Below are 21,077 nucleotides of genomic sequence, written 5' to 3'. Positions count from 1 at the left end.
CAGCTATAAATTCTTCTCAATTCCATCTCCTTCTTCTGGCTGCTGCCCTTGCACTTCACTGCTGGTTGATTTGCATTTTTCGTCTTCTCCAATGCTGTAACTGCTGCTTAATGCTTATAGTTGACTCTGAAATTGGGGAGGAGAGAGACAACTCCTGTCCTGGAAGCTGGACAGCAAGGAGAGGGTCATAGATGTTGGGATATCACCCACATCTACCACAAGCATTAATTTCAAAGGTCAATTTTCATTAAAAAAATAATACCATATCCTGTCATATTTAACTGTAGTGTAGGCCTGCACTTATGCTTGAGATGTGGTTTGCAGGAAGACTAGGCCTTCCACAATGCAGTTCAGGTCTGAGCACTGGTAAGTGTCTCAGGAATGAAAAAGCCTTTGGCTCCCCAGATACATACTTTAACCAAAGATTAAAGGTGGTAGGAAAGAGTGACAGGATCAGGCTCTTAGGCGATGACTGCAGTATGTTAAGGAGCCACTATGGGGGGCAATTATTAATGAACTTGTATAAAAGGAAATATTTTGAGAAACTCAAATGGAAACGATTTTAATTATAATTTTGGAGAGTCAGAATGAATGTTACATCCTGATGCAAAAAGGAAACAATTGGCGTTTCTCAATCAAAACATTTCAGAATTTCTGTTAAATTACAATTTACAGTTTCAACTTCTTATCCCTAATTTCTGGTGAAAATAAATATTGTAAATATTGCCTGTAGGAATAGAAATTCTAATATTTATTTCATTTTAATTCTCAGCTACAGTAAACGTATAGCTTTCCTATGATTGCTGTAGGGCTATGAAGATTTTTACCAATTAGATTATGGATTACTTTGAAAGTAATTTTGTGGCTGCATCTTCAATGACCAAAAGCGTAGGCTTTTTTTTTTTAGGACCCTCTGAAATGTCCCAGTTACCTGAGAAGTTTCTACATGTTAAACTCAAATGGGTAATTTGATTTTTTGACTCAGAGCATGCAAAATTTCACATATTTTTAATGTGAACTTTATATGGCATTCTTTTAATCAATTTTCAAAAGCAGCAGTTTGTCCAGAAACCGGGAACAGTGTTGGTTTTTTTTTTCTTCCCCAGAGGTAGTGATAAAGAATAAAGTGTAATTCTGTAGTCTCTGATTATGAAAGCGCTTCATCACACATGATCCCACCTATAAAATTTGAGGGGTCCTCTGTGGTGTAGTATTACTCAGATGTTTAAGTGTTTGCTAGCCTATTCATAGGTCTGCCCAGATTTATTTATAAAGTAGCAATGGATCCCTTTATTTCGTGTTTGCAGCAAAAAGAAGCAGTAACATCTCTGGCCCTGATGCTCATTTACTTTAAGGTCCCTTTAGCTGGTTCTGGAAGCACAAGGGAGCCTTAAAGTAGGTGTGAATTACATCCTATCCCACTTGAAGTTTAAAAATAAATCAAAGAAGGGCAACTGGCAGTGTTTTGTAAGGCTCCTTGCCTTACTCACCCTTCACCTCCCACCAGGAACTGTTCTTTTATTGCAATTTAGTATTGGCTTGCAGTGGAGCTGACTAATGTCTGTGCTGTTTGCTAGAAGACCCCCTCAAAGAGCTTTACTCCATCTGAACAAGTAGACCACATCCTGTTGCTTTCTGTGCAGATGTGAAGAGCCCTGACCCTGCTGAAGCAGTGCCGTTCAGCTGTAAAGAGAGGGAAGACAGAATCTGGACCTACACTAGCTGCTTTGTGTGAAGTGCTGCTCGGTGGGGGTTGCTGGGGTCTGTCCAATATGCCGAAAGGTGGAGAGATCCTGGGAAAAGGGCAGCAGCTCTGCAGAATCACTAAGCATTTTTCCTGGCAGAAAAACCCCTCTGCCAATGGTTTTGCAGACACAAGGCTGAGAGGAAGGATTACTTCCTCTGCCCCCTCCCCAGGTCTGGCAAAGACAGGCGGAGTGCAGCTGGATGTGAAGAGCCAGCTGGTATGGTACCACGCTAGATAAAACACCAAATGCACTATTAGCAGAAAGGGGTCCTCCTTTCCACATTTCTCTATGCTGTGTGCATCAAGGAATGTAAAAGACGTGTAGATGAGGCGCTTAGGGACATGGTTTAGTGGGCATGGTGGTGTTGGGTTCACGGTTGGACTCGATGATCTTAGAGGTCTCTTCCAACCTTAATGATTCTATGAATGCAGTACTGCAGCACTCCTGTGCGCAGAGGGGACAGCCTGAGCGACTGGCATGCAAGCGCAGTCCCCTGCTCAGCCCGGCAGGAAATACAAAACAGGGCCCATTTTACCCACTGTGCAAATTAAGCAGCAGAATGGAGTTAAAAGTTGTGTTCCCTGTCATCAGCTAATGTACTTTTGCCCATATAAATGTGATAATATTTTTAGGCTCTTAATGCAAATTCAACAGTATCTCCATCTTATCAGCTGAGTTTCCTTTAATAACACACGCTCACAGGAAATGTTTGCTGGTGCTTCCTTCTGCTTGAGAAGACCAGACCCTGGACTTACTTGGAACACAGTGTCGTTTAACGCATCCTAGGTCTGAGCTGTTTTCTGGTGAGTCGCTTGGTCCTTGCCAAGTGGAAAGCATTTTGACTTTATTCTGTTTTTCCTGAGAGGACAGCAGCAAGCAGTAACTTCTTATACGGGTGCGACCACAGTTCACTGCAGCAAGTGCAGGAGTCACTACTGCAGCAGCGATACAGCAGCTCCTGTACCTCCAAATGTGACCCGTACAGCCTGCTGTCCTTGGGATTTGAAGTGTTTGGCTTTTTTTTGTGGCCTGGTTTCTTTCACAGTTTTTCCATTTACTCTTCTGTTGAACATTGAAATGTTTCTTCAAAATACATTAGTCCCATGTTTCACTCCCAGGGCCTGTACGTCTGAGCTTTCAGGAGAAAGGGTGGTCAGCTCATCTGTTTTAGGTGTATGTCATTGACAGCCTATCGTCCCATCTAAAACCTTTCTTTCAAGCAGCAGCTGCACTCTGTCTGCCAACTGGTAGCCAGAGAGGAAAGGGAATGAAAGCTATTAGCCAAGCTCCCATCTCCCCGTGGGATGTGCTGGTTGTATCTTTTTGCAAGGCACCCGACTAAGGCCAGATCCGCTCAAACACTACTGATGGGTTGCAAATCTTTTAGGTAAGTCAGCAGGAACCAACTGGTGGCCAAATCGAGAGAAGGGAAAGGGAAGCTTAGAAAAGTTCCTTCAGTAGTAGGAACTTTTTGTATACTTTGATTCTTCCACTTACATTATCTGAGCCTATCCTATGCATATTATCTTAAAAATGTCTTATAACTGGGTGTAGTTTAAGATTTGAGAAAAGGTTTGGGATAATTTCTGTTTAAACCTAGACCAACTTGCTTAGTTTGGTAATCATAAGGCTTTCATACCACACAGCATGGTTTTTTGGTGTTGGGCATCCTTACTAAATTTTTAAAGATATTCTTGGATTTCAGCCTTCAAGATTCCAGAGATATGTTTTAGAACATAAACATGAGCAGAGAGTTTTGACTTTGAGGTTAACTTTGTTAACCCGAGGTTAGCTCAGACGTATTTGTTAGCTGTGGAACTTTTTGGGAAAAATAAATTAATTGTAGCAATATGCCTATTAATATTGCAGTAACAGTCTGGTGTGTTGGGATCCTTCTTTATTTTCCTTCAGTTTGCCTAGTATCTCTCAGTAAGGTTATATGGGGAAATGTATCTGCTTTGCTGTTGGAGAGGAGTTTTTTAGTGTTCTGGTGCCACCTATTGGATTCTTTTCAGCTGCGTCCTAGTCTATTGCTATAATAAATCATATAATAGACTAGAATCAGAAGAGCAGGAGACCTTTAAAATGCTTAGAAGGACATAAAACGGCCATGGAATTCTGTTAAAATGCCAGTGCTTATTTGGAGGGGAAAAAGGGCAATCTAGGACTATCGTTTTCCAAACTGTTTTAAGAAGTGATCTGCTCTAGTTGACGCTGGCCCGAGCAGGGCAGTTGGACTAGATGATCTCTTGAGGTCACTTCCAACCTCGAGTTCTGTGATTGCGTGTAACTTTTACCATCTGTCACCGTAAGTGGGCAATAAACCTCACGCTATATTTAAGCTAGTAGCATTATTCCTAACTTTACAAGGGAGAGGATGGGGAAAATGACTTTCATGGGAATCTTAAGGAAGTGAATGAGGCAACCAGAAATACAACATTATGACAACCTTATGAGCCCTCTTTTGCTCATATTATCTTACTTCACTTGGAAGAGGGAATCCTGAAGTATATATTTCTGTCTCCATCATGTTTGCATTAGAGATCAGTAAATAGCTTGAAAAGTATTTCTGAATGTTTCACTAATCTCTGAGCAGAGTTTCATTTAGGACTTTTCCCGCAACTCCCTTTATTCTTTTCTTGGAAACAGTTATCTAAGTGAAAGTTGATCTGTGTATATATGCTCACAGAAAGTTAATTTTGGGATTGAGGTATATTTACTCTGCTGAACCAAAGTATGATTTGGGAAGGAGGGGGGAACAATTGATTCTTCAGCTGATAAGCCAGTTGAGAAAGAAAAATCATATTACGGAATTTAGAGTGACCAACTGCCTGCTTTCAAACACTGAATTTAAAAAACATGAAGATACATTGAAAATGAATTGCTTATGGCAAATAGGAATGAATATACATGTTAGCTTTTACAAGGTTCCTTGGCAGTTTAATGTATACAGTTAGATGATACAGTTGCTGTTAATAAACGTTCCAGTCCTTTCTGGAGATTTCAGATGCTGAAGATTTATTGATAGTTCAAAAGATCATCTGTATTTTTGTTTCTTATCTGTAACATCTCTCAGGTTAGGAAGCTTCATTCGCTAACATTCTGTAGCTCTGAAAAGTATACGTGGTCCTCTGTTTCAATGGGAATGTGTGTAGATAAATGGGTTAACATACTACAGCTGTTAATATAGTGGCTTCTAAACCCGTCTTATTCAGTCTGTTGTCAGTCTACTACATTTTTTACAGATTATATTCTTACAATTAAGAACAATTTTATTTTGACATATTTCATATGATTTCAGACAAACTATAGGCGGGCCCATATCCTCATCTCATGGACCAGATTTTAGGCAACACACCTCCCCACTTCTACAAATTACGAATGAAGTAGCTAGCCCTGCATTACTATTTTTAGCTGAGCTTCATTTGACTTCTGTTGATACTTTTTCTTTAAAATATCAGATTACTGTCTTTTTCCAAATTTTAATTTGTAGGAAGAAATCTTGAATAATGTACAGTCCACAACAAATTCAGCTGCTCACTAGGAAAGTACTTCCAAGATTTTAGGGTGTTTTGCATTCATTGTATGAGTGTTTACATTCATTTATATATCACGGCTTATGCACATTTCATGACAGTTCTGAGCATAAAGAAATTGCTCACTCTCCACAGGTGACTTTGTTGTCACTGGTCGTGTTTTTTTAATGGCTGTTGTCAGTCTTCTGAACTGTCCATACGGGGCGCAGAGTCCATGGTAGCTGTTGAGCAGCCAACTCGTGCTGTTGCTTGCTGGGTCGATGAGGAGAAAATCTTTGGAGTCCCGGGAGATGTACCTATGCTGAGCTTCTGTGTCAGAGATGAGAGACATGGTTTTGACCCTGGCACATGAACAGGGCAACAGAACATGTATCCTTCATAAGTAATGCAGTTTTTCACATAAACCTGGATTTTTGTTTTAAAGGTTGAAGGAGTTTATTTTCAAAAGAGTAGAGCTACAACAGTTGTGAAGTACCATGTGGGGAAGCTGAAGTAACAGAGCAATTATAAACAGTGAAGTGCTATCTGAAAAACACACATGCCAAAAAAAAAAAAAAAAAAATCCAGGAAAGAAACATAGTGGGAAAGAACTAGTAGAAAAAGGGAAAGAAATGAAGAGCCAAATGAGTGGATGAAAGTTTGTGGACAGTCACAGCAAGGAATGTGTGAACAAGTGCAAATTTGTTCCTTGCTGAAAGCATAGCAGGCTGTGTTAGAGAGAGACGTCTTGAGGGAACAGGCATGCTTTCAGGATTCTTATGTCAAAGTGGAAGCTTCTAATCCTCAGAATGAGTAAAAGATATAGTGATGAGAACAAACTCATGGTTCCAGCCATTGCCATTTATTTTTGTCTCTCTTGCAACAGAAATTTTACATTACACAAATGCAAAAAGTTTCGGGTCAGGATTTCAAAGTAGAGTGTAAAACTGAGGCTTGTTTTTATAGGTGTGAAAAGATCATAGCTGCCAGCTCTAGTCAGGATGTAATTCATAACCTGGAGATAAGAGTTATTGGAAAGATTCTTAAATATCAGCAGGATGGTCCAGGAAGGGCGCTGCCATTTAGAAATTAATATTAGGGAAAGTAAATGGCCTTCAGGAATGCCGAGGCTTGGCTTTCCAGCTCTTGTATAGTGAGAATTACAGACAGGTAGGATTTTTCTTGACGACAGAATTGGTGTTGGTATCTCTTCTTAGCAATAAACTCATTCTTCATTCAGCAAAAAGTCACCCTCTCTTTGTTGACATTGCTTGTACTTGTATACACAAGATTTTGAGGGTTTTAGCTTTTGGTATTGCAAAATACATTGTTAAACATGAAAACATTTAAGTATCCCCCAGTCAAATCTGTCTTGAGAAACGTGATTCAGAGAAAGCCGTACAAACCATTGGCCTTTTTCTACTATAGATTAACTTCTCACCTTCATGCATTGCTCACCTGATGATATCTTTTCCCCACTGTGCAGCAGGAGATGAAAATCTGTCAACTGCCAGCTCTCCTTCCCTTATGTCACCTCCACCTGCACACTCCACATCACTCTCACCTCCAGGCACCACTGAAGGTAACAGTGAATTCAGGACCACGGCATTGCTGCTCTTCTCCCGTTTTAGCTGAACTGGCATCTACTTCTATCATACATTGATTAACTCCATCACTGTTAAAGCAATCTGGTGATTTATGTTGTCTGAGGTCAATTATATTACAGCAAAATTTGTTAATGTGATGAGGACGTATTTAGTTTTTTATTTTAATTAAATCAAAGGTGGGAATTTGAAACACGCTTTTCAAAGAAAGCGATTAGAATTCAAGCTATAACATGCTGTTGTTACGAGTTCATGTTTTCCCTACGGACACCCCTTCCCCTTGAGCTCTCAGATGAGAGTTTCATGCTGAGCTGTCACAGTGGCACTTTCCTGCAATTCATGCAGAGCTCCTCGGGCACCGCAGCAGTATCTGATGATTGTGGGAAGAGGGTCCTTCCTGGGTCAACAGCACAAAACAAGAACACCCCGATCAGTCTGGGATTTTTGCAAGCTGCACGTTAATTCACCCCCTTCAGCTGGTGTTTTCAAACACCCGAAATCAGTGCATCCCCCACACCTTGCTAAGGGATGATCAAATCTCTCTGCCACAAAGGCATCCCAGACAAATTGGTGGGAATTTGGAATTAGTGGTCTTGCGGACCTAATTGCAAGCCATGCTCTTGTAATAAATCCAAACAGATGTGTTGCACAGCCTGTGCAGGAACTGGAGAGCAATGGAAATGTGTTCTTTTGGCCAGTGCTAGAGGGAGAAATATAATTCAGAGAGCAGCTGGCAGCCTTTCTGCTTGCAACGAGCTTCTCACTTTCATGCATTGCTCACCTGATGATATCTTTTCCCCGTTGTGCAGCAGGAGATGAAAATCTGGCAAACGCCAGCTCTCCCTCCCTTATGTCACCTCCACCTGCACGCTCCACATCACTCTCACCTCCAGCCACCACTGAAGGTAATGGTGAATTCGGGACCATGGCATTGCTGCTCTTCTGTTTCAGCTGAACTGGCACCCACCACAGCCTTCCTGATGCTGTCTCCACCCCTCAGGCTGCACAGCACAGACTCCTGGCTCAAGGAAGAGAGATTTTTAATGGGGACAATATCAGTCCACATATGATATGCTTGATATTTTGGGGGTCTGGTTGTTGCTACATGCCACTAAATATTACTTAAGAATGTGTAATTCCCTGGGGACAGCTCAGCTAATAGTTGGGAGGAAGGTATGTTTCTTTTTATATTTTTGGCATATGATTGTATTTAATTCCTTGAAAGTTTAATTTACACTTTCTCTCTCTCTTTCTGTTTTTAAGGAGTTGAGTCAGCAGTGACTACACCTGGTAAGAAACTTTTAATTTACATGACAGATCTGCATTGATGTTTTTTTCTGATAATTTCTTCTTTACTTTTCCTGCGCACAGTTATCTTGCAGAGTGTGTAATGCCTTTTCATTCAGCCCAATGAAATGAAACACACTGTCTTAAGAGGCAAGAATATCAGACAAGTCTGGTTTTGAGTCATGAATTTGAGTATATTTTAAAACACAACATTTAGCATGAAAGAGGTGCAGTCAGCGCCAAAAAGGATTATACTTACTGGATGTTCAAATGACACCTGTTGGATGCCCTAACACCTTGGGCGTTCGGTGTGCCTTTGCTTACTAACAAATTCACAGTGCCTCAGTTCGAGAGCGCTCCTGCACAGCAGTCCTGTGCTGTGTGCAGCTTTGTGTCCTCCCTCCTTGACCGGGCAGCCTCTGAAGCATTAATGAAACTGCTGTACCTCTCACCACAGGTGTGTCTCCTGCAGACAGCACATACCTCTCCACGCATGCAGGCTCCGTCCCTGCCATGGGACTCAGCAACCCACCACGCAGCAGCACTGCTGCCCTCACCACACACAGTCCCATTGCCTTCAAGAATGCTTCATCAGGTTTGCCGTCTTCCTTTAGATGCCACTCACTGCTCTCTGAACTGTAGGGGAAAATGAAGTAATTAGCCTCAGGGTAGCATTTTCCAGCTTATGGTTCATCAAATAGAAAAGGTATCTGCAATTTGGCATGGTGGCAATACCAGAATTATTTCCAGGATCTGGTATCTGATGGCCAAGTCTTGAGGTCATCACAGTAGTATCAAAAGGCCAGCAGCTGTCAACAAGGCTATTGCCAGAGCAAGAGCAATAGGAATGGGCCTAAAAGAGAATGTAGAAACCTGTCAATGGTTTATAAGCAGGGAGATAAATACTGCGATACAGTAAGTAATATAGTGAGCAAGGTATGTGATCTGGCAAATGAACACTAGTGGAGTGCTTGTTTCTGAAAGAGCACAAGCACTATTCATAATTGTGTTTTACTGCAAGAACATAGCAAAATGTTCTAGTTTTTCCCAGTTCACAATTATTAACGCCATTTTTATGTTGACTCCATCCTGGATTATGCCTAAATAATGACAAAAAAAAAAAATTTGTACATTGCAAAGTTCATTAGTAAGTGGTATATTCCTAAAAGCTTGCTTTCTATTTAAATACTCATTTTCTGTTTTACTGGATATATTAACATGATTTTTCTTTCGGCACTTTTCTCTAAATTACAAAAATCCTGGAAGAAAAAAAAAAGCGGAGAAGGGCTGTAGTGTAAGACATTACTGATGACAGAGCCATATGAAATAATGAATTTTACTTTTTAATGCTGATATGTTGTTTATTTCCTTACAGATGATTACAATTCAACATCCTTGCACAGCACCATCTCACCAGTCAGCACGCGAGCAAACACTGGGATCATCCCCACTCACACAATAGGTGACAAACTTGCACACAGTTATCGCAATTATGATACTGCAAGCACAGAAAATGTGTTAGAATGAGGGAATTCGTTCTGAATTTCTTTTATCAAACTTAAGCATACAAATTAGGCATACAACTGCATTAAACTTAAGGGTGTTTTTAGGAATCTTATTAATAGTTTGTGAGTAATATTAAAGATACCAGATTTCCTACTTGTCAAGCAAGGGAAAATAGAAATTATTTCCACACAGTGGCATAGTAGGAGGGTAAATCTGTCAATTACTGTGTCAGTACTCCTCTTGATATTCACAGAAGTTTGCTCAAGCAGCAAAAAAGTATAAATACATCCACAGATGTGTGTGCTTCTCTGTTTTCTGGTGGCTTCCTTTTTGTTTCACTCAGCATTAACATTTTCTTGGGATCTAATACTGCAAGCACTTCACACATTATTATTGCAATTGGGCTGTAAGGAACTACTCAGGTCAGTAAAATATATGTGTGTGTTTCAGCAAAGTACATCCAGGAGTTGGACTCTTACCATCTTTGTAACTGCCCTTCAAGTAGCTGTAGGCTGCTGTCAGTTCTTTGACAAACTGAGCTTAACTTTTACTTGTGGGTCTTCTGCCTCTAACCATCTTGGTAACTGTCCCCCGGACCCTCTCAGTTTACCCTCTCATTAGGGGCACTGCTCAGCCAGATGACTCCCATCCGGGAGGGATGCAAATCTAAGGCCTATCTTCTATGAAAAAAATTAGCTATCAGTCTCTTTTGGTAATACTTATAGTTTACTATATTTTAAGTAATTGTTTTCAGGATGAAGTTCTTTGCTCAAGCTTCCGTACAGGTTTTCTAAATACCAGCTCATAATTTCTTTTGGGTATTTCAGTGTAAAAATAGTTGTAAAACGATCTGTACTGTTGCATAAATCTCTTTCCAAAGGTAAGAGTAGCTGTGCAAAAAAGTAGGTAAATTTTGTTTCTTTAGTGACATTGGATACTGTTCAGTTAGCTGTTCCACAGCGTATGTATCCTGGGAAGCTGCTATAGCTTATCATACGGCTATGAGAATGTGTGATTTTGGCATATCCTTGTGTAACTTTGTATGCAGAAATGTTATTAATAACCAGTTTGATTTGTAGTCAGTGGTGTCATTGGAAAATGATGAAAGACACGTGATCCCTAAAATAACTAGTTAAAAAATGGGGTTATAGGTAGCTGATGTTTTCTTCCCTTTTTCAAATGTGAGTGGAGTGCTAAATACAATTACTTGTATTGAATATATTGAATGAAGAGTTTTGGGCAGTACCAGTCACCCTCCAGCAATGCTGAGTCAGAAAAACCCCAAACCTGCTGAGGTACACATTAATTTTGTTTTCTTTTCTTACAGAAGCCCCCATAGTGACAACTGAAGAACCTTGTGGTAAGAACCAAACCCCTTATTTTTCTCAGTCCTGAAATTTGACCAAATCAGTAAACTGAAATACAGAAAACTGATCAGTAAGCATCTCAGGTTATTTTATAAACCATCTTCCAATTCTGGAAGAGTAGGATTAAAGTTATTAAGATTTCTGGTCTTCTCATCTCCATTTACAGTTCTGTTAAATTGCCCTGCACTAGGCTGTTGATACCAGGGCTGCAGAAAAGATCTGCCTTCATTCCACTAGGCCCTCTCTAATTTTTCCCCGTCATGCTGATAATCACATGCTGCAAACTGCGATTCATAACTAGAGTAAAACTAAAGTTTGGACATTGGTTTAACTCTCTCCAGAATTAGAGACCTCTCCTTTCTAATTTTCAGGGATAGACTATAACCATTATTTACTAGATGGTTATGAAATGCTTTGAATAGGAAAATTTGAAATTTCTGTTCAAACAAATGATTCAATGTGTCAAAACAAAGTATTTCACTTTGAACTGACATTTTAAATTAAAGCAAATCTGGTTCTGGAATGTTCATCTTTTTAATTCTTTAGTTTTCCTAACTAGAGAATTATTTAAAAGAATATTTTCCTAAGGAAATTTTCTGTTTTGACTAAACAATTTTTTGAAGTAAAAGATAAATAAAAAATAAAAATAAAGAACAAGGAGCAGCTAATTTTGCTGTATGTTATGATTCTTAAAACACATATGGTGCTGGGAATGCCATAAAACATATAATGGTTCTTAAAAATTGTCATAAAATCATTGTTTGCTCTTTTATCTTTTTCTTTTAGATCATGATATTAAGTACAACGTAAGTAGGGTAGAAGATGATAATAACATGGCTGAAGTTACACTGGAAAATCTCAGAAAAACTGGAAAATATGTTATTTTGGAGGCTAACCTCAGTGTGGATTCCAGCAACTATAAAATAAAACTTCAGAGATGCATGAGATACAGAATTAGATATAAAAATTGCACAGAGAAATATCTTACTATTCCGCCTGGTAGGTATAGAAGGGTTTTAGTAGTTTCTTCTTTTTTTTTTTTTTTTCTTTCTTCTTTTTCTTTTTTTTTCTTCTTTTTTTTTTTTCCTTTTTTTTTTCTTTTTTTGCATGCAGTAATTCAGCTTTCCTGGATTTCTTAGTCTATTCTTGTCTCTTTTCAGAGAATCAGACAGAAGATTTTCATACTTTGTGCTTGGTTTGCAAGATATTTTGCATTTTGAAGTTGCACTTTAAAACCTTTCAGTATTTTCTTAAAGTAGGATGTAAAAAAATGTAATTTTCTCATTGTAAAGGAAAAAAGGGAACTTTAACTACGTTGGCCATATGCAGCATGGTTAGCAATAGCAAGACCAGCCAGCACTTGAAAGCTACTATTTTTGCTGGATGTTTTGTTCACTAAAGAGATTGTTGGATTAAAAGTTTCATTTATTATTTGAGTACCAGCATTATCTTTATTTCATGTAGGCTTTTTCAATTTTTCCTTTCCATTTCTTGTTAAATTCTTGGTATATTATTCTGTGCCACTCGTATCTTCATATTGCAGAACAAGTCAACAAATATAAAAGAACAAATTGCTATTTAAGAATCAATATAGCCAATGTCACAGTGACATGTAATATTAATCCTTTTCAGACAGCGGCCCGAATCCTTTCAGAGTTGAGAATGAAACCAGCACGTCTGCAAGGTTATGTTCGAAAGAGTCACTTGCCTGTGCTAATGTGACTGTTAGCTGCACAGGTAAGACACTTCTAAGATATTTTAGAAGTTGATTATTTATTTATTTATTTATTTTTAAAAGCAGTGTTGATGTTGTCTTTTGATGAGAGGCTGGCAGATTTAAATTAATTGTGCCAGTTTGAGGGAAGGGCTGTTCAGAATTTCTGGGATCGCCGGGTTGGGGACTACCGCCCCCATGCACTGCAGATCTAGGGAAAGTTCAAACCCAGAGCGCTCATTTCCTGAATTTACCAGCTTCACAAATTGCAAACTTCTGAAGATTTTAGGGTTCTGCTTGATGGTCTGAAGGGGAGCTGAGGGTTTGGAAATCCTGCAATCTGTGGGTCTGCTGTGAGCTGATCCCTTCCAGACTACTCGGGCAGCTGGCTCTGCAGGCTCCGGGATGGCGAGAGTCCAGGCTCTTTGCTCTTGGAGCCGGCCAGCCTGAAGAGACACTGGCTCAAAGGCAGCTAGTGTGGTAGGGAAGATATGGATGCTGGATGTCCTCCTGTGTCCCAGAAAAGTGCATGATGAATGTCCGGGGCTGGAGATTTCATGTTTCAGGGAGCTGAAGAGCTAAGAAGCCGCTCCAGGGTTCTGCCAGACTCCCATGGAATGTTTTGATTTCTGTGGGAAAACTGTTTTCTTAGAAAGTCAAATCATATGAGCTTTACTGATGAAAAGTAAAGATCTCTGCAAACTAAGTTAGTATAAAAGAGCCTAAAACCTAGTAATTGGATTAGGTTGTACACTTTTCTGTTTTGAATATTTTGATAGTTTATTACAAATTATATTGAATAAGTATGGTGGAGAAAATATCAGTTAAAGTGGTACCATGTACTTTTGGAGTTGTGAAAACTATTGATAAAACTCTTTGTGTCTACAGATTTACGAGTCTCTGAAATATTAACTAGTACTTGTAAAGAGCTGAAGGGTTTATCACCCAACCATAACTACAGCTGCACTGGTAGTGTACATTTTTTTGAAAAAGAGGTTGTCAAGCAAAGCTTCATCATAAGAACAGATTATGGTGGTAAGTGTAATGCTTATTTTTGCTTTATGTTCCACATATTTCTGGAAAACCCTACTATGAATCCCACTATCTGTGTTTCCTGGGGTTGAAGATATATTTTGAGCAGCATGCTCAGCCACTCTCAGGTTCTCCTCCAGCTCCTCCTGCCTGGTCTCCTGCCCTTGTGGTTGTTCTTTGACTGCAGTCACAATCTTCCTTTCCCTCTCCAGCCCCAGTCTCAGTCTTCCAGTGTGATGCCTTACTCTCCTTCTTTCAGAGATCGTGATTTTTTTTTTTTTTGAGGGTGAGAACATCGCCAAATGTAAGGATGTTTGAACGAAGACCAAAAAAAAAAAACCAAACCAAAAGTGCAGGCCTAGTCAAAAACAAGTGTTAAATTCTTGATTTGAAGAAAGATGTGATAGAATAATTGCAAAGAATGTCTCCAGATAAAATGATGTGTTTTTCCAAAACATTGTCCTTGGAAATAGCTTAGCTTTTTTTTCTGAATTAAAAAGGAAATCAACCTAAATCAAGTAACTGCAAATAAAAATTCAGGCCAAACATTTAAAGTTTGTTAAAATTATAAGGAAATCAAAACAATGTATAGTATTTGGAAATGTTGGACAATTTGAGTAATATGTATCCTGGTTTCGGCACGGATAGAGTTAATTTTCTTCCTAGTAGCTGGTACAGTGCTGTGTTTTGGATTTAGGATGAGAATAGTGTCGATAACCCACCGATGTTTCAGTTGTTGCTGAGCAGTGCTTACACTAGTCAAGGACTTTCCAGCTTCCCATGCTCTACCGGCTGAGAAGGCTGGAGGTGCACAAGAAGCTGGGAGGGGGCACAGCCAGGACAGCTGACCCAAACTGGCCAGAGGGACATTTCATACCATGGGACGTCATGCTCAGTACATAAACTGGGGAAAGCTGGCTGGGGGGGCCGCTGCTTGGGGACTGGCTGGGCATCGGTCGGTGGGTGGTGAGCAATTGCATTGTGCATCACTTGCTTAGTATATTATTCTTATTGTTATTACTATTACTATTATTATTATTATTATTATTTTATTTCAATTATTAAACTGTTTTTATCTCAACCCACGAGTTTTCTCACTTTTACTCTTCCGATTCTCTCCCCCATCCCACCAGGGTTGGGGGGAGTGAGCGAGTGGCTGTGTGGTGCTCAGTTGCCGACTGAGGTTAAACCACGACAATGTGATATTGCTCTATTCGCCTTGTCCTGAATTAATTAAATTTATGAAATTACTCTAATATGATGCTTTTACATATACTGAGTTTATACTTATGTATAACTTCTTTGAATGAAATAGACTACGAAAAATATTACATGTTGTTGGTATCTTGCTTTAGTATCCAATGAAATTTAATTTAATCAAAGTAGGTAAAAAGAGGAATATTTTTCATTTTTATTCAAACATTTCCTTCCCTCCCCGTTATTTTTCTTTTACAACAGCTCCAGAAGCTCCAGAAAACCTTACAGTAGTTTGTGATGCCAGAAGTGTATCAGTGACATGGAAAAAACCTAGCAACGTTTCAAAGGGTCCTATAGATGGCTATACGGTGCAATGCGATAAGAAAGGTAAGTATATGCCCCTTCAGTATTGAATAATTCATTGCATGTTTTAATATTTAGAGAGCACCAAGCATGATACACTGTCAAACCATATTGGAATCTTTTTAGTCGCCTCATCAGGTTGTAGCATGGTGCTCTGTCTCAGAAAATGCTGCTATAGCTGGTTAATATATTCTCTGAGAAGACAGGGACCTGCCTTCTGAGTAACAGCAATGTATGTAAAAGTCAGGGGTCCTAAGTATGGCAGTTACCATATACGTGTTTAGATAGGTAAAGCCAGGTTGTTGTCTTCTACTAAACGGTCACTCCTTTCAGATATGCTGTTTTAGGCCACCTTACATTTAGATGGATAAGTCTGTATCTGTTATACTGGGACCATGTTTTCCAGGTGTTAGCTTTTCTTCATAACAAGGACTGGAAAATGAAGAGGAAATTCAAAAATTTCATTTTGAAAATGAAGAGCCTGATATGTGATTCCAGGAAATATATGTCAGGTTTAAGCTAGTCCTGGGTTAATTCATTCTTTCTGTTCACATACTGCATGTTTTGTAAACCTGGACTGCCACAGAAACCAAAGGCTGTCACGCTCATGTGCTCCCCAGATACAAATAATCTCTCCCATTCTCCATGCCCCGAATTTGACCACTACCCAAAAGGGTGGCAGCCCCATGCACCAGTTTCTGTGGCTGGCCTGGCTTGGCCAGTGTAGGAGACCGAGGTAGTATGCCAAGGTGCGGGCAGGTCACATCTGAATTAGCCAGAAGGAAACATGGAAAGGCCATTGCTCCCCAGTTCCCCAAGCCACCAAAGCCCCAGCTGCAGTGTGGGCAATACCTTCACTCATGTTGCTTCTTGTGCAATTCCTTTCTGTCCTGCTTGCCACTACTGAAAGCACACGACGTCTCTCACATCGTACCAGAACAGACTTGCCCAGTGTTCAGAGTGACTTTTGACATCTGTCTTCTAACCCCTTCCCAAGCTGAACACAGAAGAAAGTGTCAGCCTCTCTTTGTCAATGCGCTTTGTGTTAGTTTTTAATCACACCTATTTAAATGACATACTGAGAAAGTAAAAAACAAAACAGAACAAAACCTCAACTTTCTACCTTTTTGGTTGGGGAATATATTTCTTCCTCTTCCTGAGCCTTCACTTAGCATTAGTAAGCAAAACAAACCAACCAAGTACAAGGTAATTAAAATAGAAGTACATGTCAGTGGTTTCAGGTAGCTCTGATGAAGAGTTCCTGTGCTCCTAACATAAATTTCATTAATTAATTTCATTTTTCATTTTTTCTTAGCGCCAATAAATGTCACCACGAATAACTTTACTTGCCATGAATTTGAACCTTATACCAGAGGTTCTGTATCCGTGACTCCATATACAAAGAGCAAATATAGTAATAACAATTATATGGGAAAAACTGAAGAATGTAACTTTACAACAAAATCAGCAGGTAAGTCTCTTGTTTGCTAACTGTTACGAACAAGGCTGATAGTAGCACAGGGAATATGTACTTTCTTACTGTACTTCATTATAGTTTATATGTTATTACTATTAGCCAAGAAACTGACTAACATTAAAAGAATTTTATTGACGTTCATATCATTAGTGTTTCTTTTTTAATTACTTGATGTTAACCTATTTTTAATTATGCATTTAGTATTAGTATTCTTCTTATATATACTAGATTTTTAACCCCCCCCGCATTCATTTGAAATTCTTGATAAGATTTTAGAAAGTATTATGTCCCAAACTAAAGAAAAGATTCAAATTAAACAAAAAGAGAATGCAAAACATTTGTTTTTTCTTTGTGGCATGAAAGGTACAAAGACGTGCAGAAAGTACCTTCTGTTCTGTAGTTGCCTGTTTGCTCAAAGCAGAGCTGCATTACCCGGGCTACACCAATACTGATGTCTGTACCGGGTTTCGGTTAGTTTGGATGTACATGTACACAGTCGGCTTCTAAGACTCCACATTAGGTTAAAGCCAAATGTGTGCCAACCCTTGTGCTGTCAGAAAGATCTGTGCACTTTTTTGGGGCTATACTTTCAAAAGCTTACCCCTGTGGTCCTGAGTCTTTGTTTGCCATACATGTTCAATTGATAGAACTACAAGAAAAGCTAAAAACACACCCCCCAAACCCAACAGACTTTGCAGATATTTTCCTGATGCAGACAAGGTGTAATAGAGACGCAGTCCTTTCTATTTTGTTGGGTGGCTTTTCCCCCTTTTAATCTTCAGATGTAGAGCCTCGTACTGTTTTAATTCCTTCTTTGAGAGAAAAAAAAAACCAAACCACCAAACCAAAACCACCCAAACCCCCATGTTTATCTAATTTCTTCCAGTACTTATTTAGCTCTAGTTCCACCATCTCCAGACTCAGCTAATATAGAGGTACAGCTATAGGGAAACTATGGTGGTTTATACCCGGTAAGATACTAAAATAATATTTCCTTTAATTTCACTAAATAAGCAAAAGATTTTTTTTTTTTTAGTGAAAAATAAAATATTATTCTTGTGCTAGTGATGTAATGATAGTTTAAAGTGGTGATTTTTTTTTTCCTAATAGCAGGAATAATTAAATCTTTTGTTGCTTTTAGCACTCCTGAAAAGTATGTAGAAATGGATATATAAGAACATTAAACCTGACTGCTGTTTTTATTAAATGTGTTTCTGTAGAGCTTTGGGAAATACAGGGGCTTCTGGCAGACTATTGTTTTGAATTTGAATCCTATCCCTCTGCAGAATATACAGAGCTTTTGTATCCAGTTTTGTAGAAAATCCATGAAAACATTGGAATCTCCCTACTCTGGGTCACGGAGCTACCAAATTTTAGTTTCTAGTTGGAAGAATACAGGGATCAAAATTATCACCTGAAGACCCATGGGGAAAAAAAAAGCTGATAAAGGAATTGATTGATAATGTAAACCATTTGATCTGAGACTTAACTGTAACAGAAATTGAAAAATGTCTTTAATTTTTAGACAGCCCTAATTTGAGCATGATCATGATTTTTCTCTCTATGATAATCGAGTTTGAGCATATTATATTTTGGAGCCCCCACTTTTTGGGGCTCCACTCATATTTTAATAACTCAGGTGAAGATTACAGTCCACAATATAAGTTTATGGGTCTGGAAAACAACCTCAGTTCCCTTATTTTTTGAGAAAGTAACAAGTTGCTTGCCTTCATGAATTAATGGTATTTATTAAGCCTTTTCTGTTACAACAGCTGATAACATGATCAAGCAGATAATGGAAGAGTTTTATGGCTTCTTGAACAAGAGAATATATCAGTAGAGCACAACTCCTTGGAAGTAGAAAAAGCCTACATTTTATAAAATATTTTTTCATCTTCAATAAACACATTGCCTCCAGAAATATTCACTTTCTCCTTGTCACAGCTCTTTCAGTAGTATGCTGAATAGGAATCTAACAAATCTGCCCTGTGGATAAAATTGAGCAGATACGTCGTAACTGCACACTCAGCCACGTAAAATATCCTGCCACTCCCCACATGGGATATTTGATCTGCTCATAAAGCCTCACACATCTTAGCTCTTCATATGAAGAAAACTGCAACTGCCTTTTACCTTTTGGGTTTTTTTTTTTGTTTGTTTGTTTTTTCAAATATGCTAGCTTGTAAATTGAAGTGATTTTGAAGAAAATTTCCATGGTGGTGTTCTACTGAAACGTGGCTAATGGAGCTGCCTTACGCTGAAGGTTATTTACCTTCTGAAAGGTTTTATAAGCTCTCAATGAAAGGTCCCTTGGGCTGTGCCCCCAGTCTGAAACCCATTTGCTACAACATACAAAATTAGAGTTAGAAAACACAGATTAGACTTAACAGATTCCTTATCATTAAAAAGTAGCAAGTTTTTGTAGTTTTAGGCCAGCTTTAAGACAATGTGACACTTTAAGCAAAAGGATACTATTCCAAATATTAAAATATGCTAGTAACTCCTGATAGGAAATTTCATTTACAGAAGTTTTGAAACATACACTGACACAGAAAACTCGTTGTTCCCCTGTCTTGTCTGTTGTCCCATGTTCCTCAAATGAGAAAGTGATGTCAAATGCAAGAGAGTGAGTTGCCATCATACTGTCTTTGCAGTCTGACTGTCAGCAGAGCTCTGATCTTCCCAGCCTTTTCAGTTCCACTTCACATCTTTTCCAGTTCAGATAAGCCTATGGTTAACTCAAAATTGATTTTATTTATCTTGTTAAATTGGGACTGAAATTTTTAAGGCAGAAAATGTATGAAATTATTGAGAGAGAAGATAACAAACAGACATGAACACATAGAGCTGTTGAAATGTTTGGTTTGAAATGATGAGGATAGAACCAGTAACACTTCTTTTGTGAACAGAACCACAGCCAGTGACTGATGTAAATGCAAGATTGACAGCTGATAATGCTGTCCAAATTAAGTGCAAAAGTCAAAGAGTGTATGGAGCAGAAACAGTATTTGAATTGACTTGGGAAAATGATAGAACAACGGAATCCAGGGGCAATCATTGTGATTTTAGAAAAGAAAATCTCTCGTACCTGACAAACTATACATTTGCGGTAAGTAGGCTTATTAAATTAAATATATAAAATATCGCTGTATTTTCATTGTTTAAGCATATTATACTTGATTTTAGGAAAAAAAGGCAAATATAGTGGCAGAGGAGTTAATCTGTGGATCTGTAGGCCACAGATGTAAAGAAGTAGCTATTACTTTGGAAGTAAAATGCGTAAGTGCCTAGCCTATCAATCAATCCCTTGTGTGCTATTCCACATAGGTTCTGACAGCATGAAAAATACAAGCTGAATAGATTGTTTGTACTTGGGACAGAGAGAGATTTGGGGTTTTCATAAGTTTTAAAATAGTTTCTGAAGTATAATTGATATTTTAGTGTTTAAAACACATTTCATTTAATGAATGTGTGACTGTCATTTCAATCAAAGGATAAATATGGGATTTAAGTCTTGAGATAATTGCTCAGAAATAAATTGCTCAGAATTTTTCACTGTGAAGACTTTTGATGTTTCAGGGACTAGTTAGCGTAAAGCAGTTCAGAACTTTTCGCATGTCCTTACATCAGCCTTTTACAAGCCAGTCCTCGTTTCCATACAAAATATATCATGCTTTGTTTACAAGCTTCACTTTCCTGAAGACCTCCTGCTATTTTCTCTTCTTTCGGGCATTTCAGCCTTTTGGCTGCTTGCAAAGGCAATGGTCTTGTGTGATCCCCTTAATGTTGCGAGTAGGAATATGTTTTTATATCCTGATAGCTCCTCTCAGTAAAGTTTAGGTAAGAAAGTAACCAGTAGGAATGACGGAGTTTTATTACTTTTAGGAACCAGTTTCACTCATTTTCCACAATCTCTTCCTCTTTTCTCTGTGTCTTCCTGAGGAAATGCAGTATGAGAGAACTTGAGTAGTCTAGAATTTGTTCCAAGGCTTTGTCAGTATTTTTCCAACAGATTCTGCTCAGAAAGCTTTGTATTTGGAAAATAAAGACGAGGTCCTGTAGGAGCAAAAGATGCCTGCATTGCCCCTGCACTCGTGTAAGCTTTTTGTACGCTGCCTGCAGTGAGCAGTTTGCCTTACAGAAGAAATCGGCTTCTGCTTGGCTCTAAACCCTGGCTTCTGCTTCAAAATTATTTTGTCCGATTCTTACTGGAAAAACAGAGAAAGCCTTATGGCCTTAACTAGTAATGAAAGGATTCTGGGTCAAG

General features: G+C 38.8%; 1 protein-coding gene across 6 annotated transcripts in view; it reads left to right on the top strand.

The window, feature by feature from the left end:
* PTPRC (protein tyrosine phosphatase receptor type C) overlaps window positions 1–21,077 on the top strand; it is a 65,534-nt gene that overhangs the window by 27,543 nt on the left and 16,914 nt on the right. The window contains exons 3-14 of one of the 6 annotated variants that reach the window (XM_076337976.1): window positions 6,750–6,845; window positions 7,677–7,772; window positions 8,131–8,157; window positions 8,612–8,749; window positions 9,530–9,616; window positions 10,988–11,020; window positions 11,814–12,026; window positions 12,660–12,764; window positions 13,630–13,776; window positions 15,232–15,357; window positions 16,649–16,804; window positions 19,720–19,919. In XM_076337976.1, the coding sequence (XP_076194091.1) occupies window positions 6,750–6,845; window positions 7,677–7,772; window positions 8,131–8,157; window positions 8,612–8,749; window positions 9,530–9,616; window positions 10,988–11,020; window positions 11,814–12,026; window positions 12,660–12,764; window positions 13,630–13,776; window positions 15,232–15,357; window positions 16,649–16,804; window positions 19,720–19,919 (1,424 nt within the window). The remainder of the gene's footprint in view (window positions 1–6,749; window positions 6,846–7,676; window positions 7,773–8,130; window positions 8,158–8,611; window positions 8,750–9,529; window positions 9,617–10,987; window positions 11,021–11,813; window positions 12,027–12,659; window positions 12,765–13,629; window positions 13,777–15,231; window positions 15,358–16,648; window positions 16,805–19,719; window positions 19,920–21,077) is intronic. The other 5 variants (XM_076337977.1, XM_076337978.1, XM_076337979.1 and 2 more) reach the window with 5 other exon arrangements.

This window comes from Aptenodytes patagonicus, chromosome 5 (assembly GCF_965638725.1).
Source record: "Aptenodytes patagonicus chromosome 5, bAptPat1.pri.cur, whole genome shotgun sequence".
Classification (NCBI taxonomy): Eukaryota; Metazoa; Chordata; class Aves; order Sphenisciformes; family Spheniscidae; genus Aptenodytes; species Aptenodytes patagonicus.
Note: the sequence above shows the minus strand (reverse complement) of the source record. Positions and strands in the feature narration are given on the sequence as shown.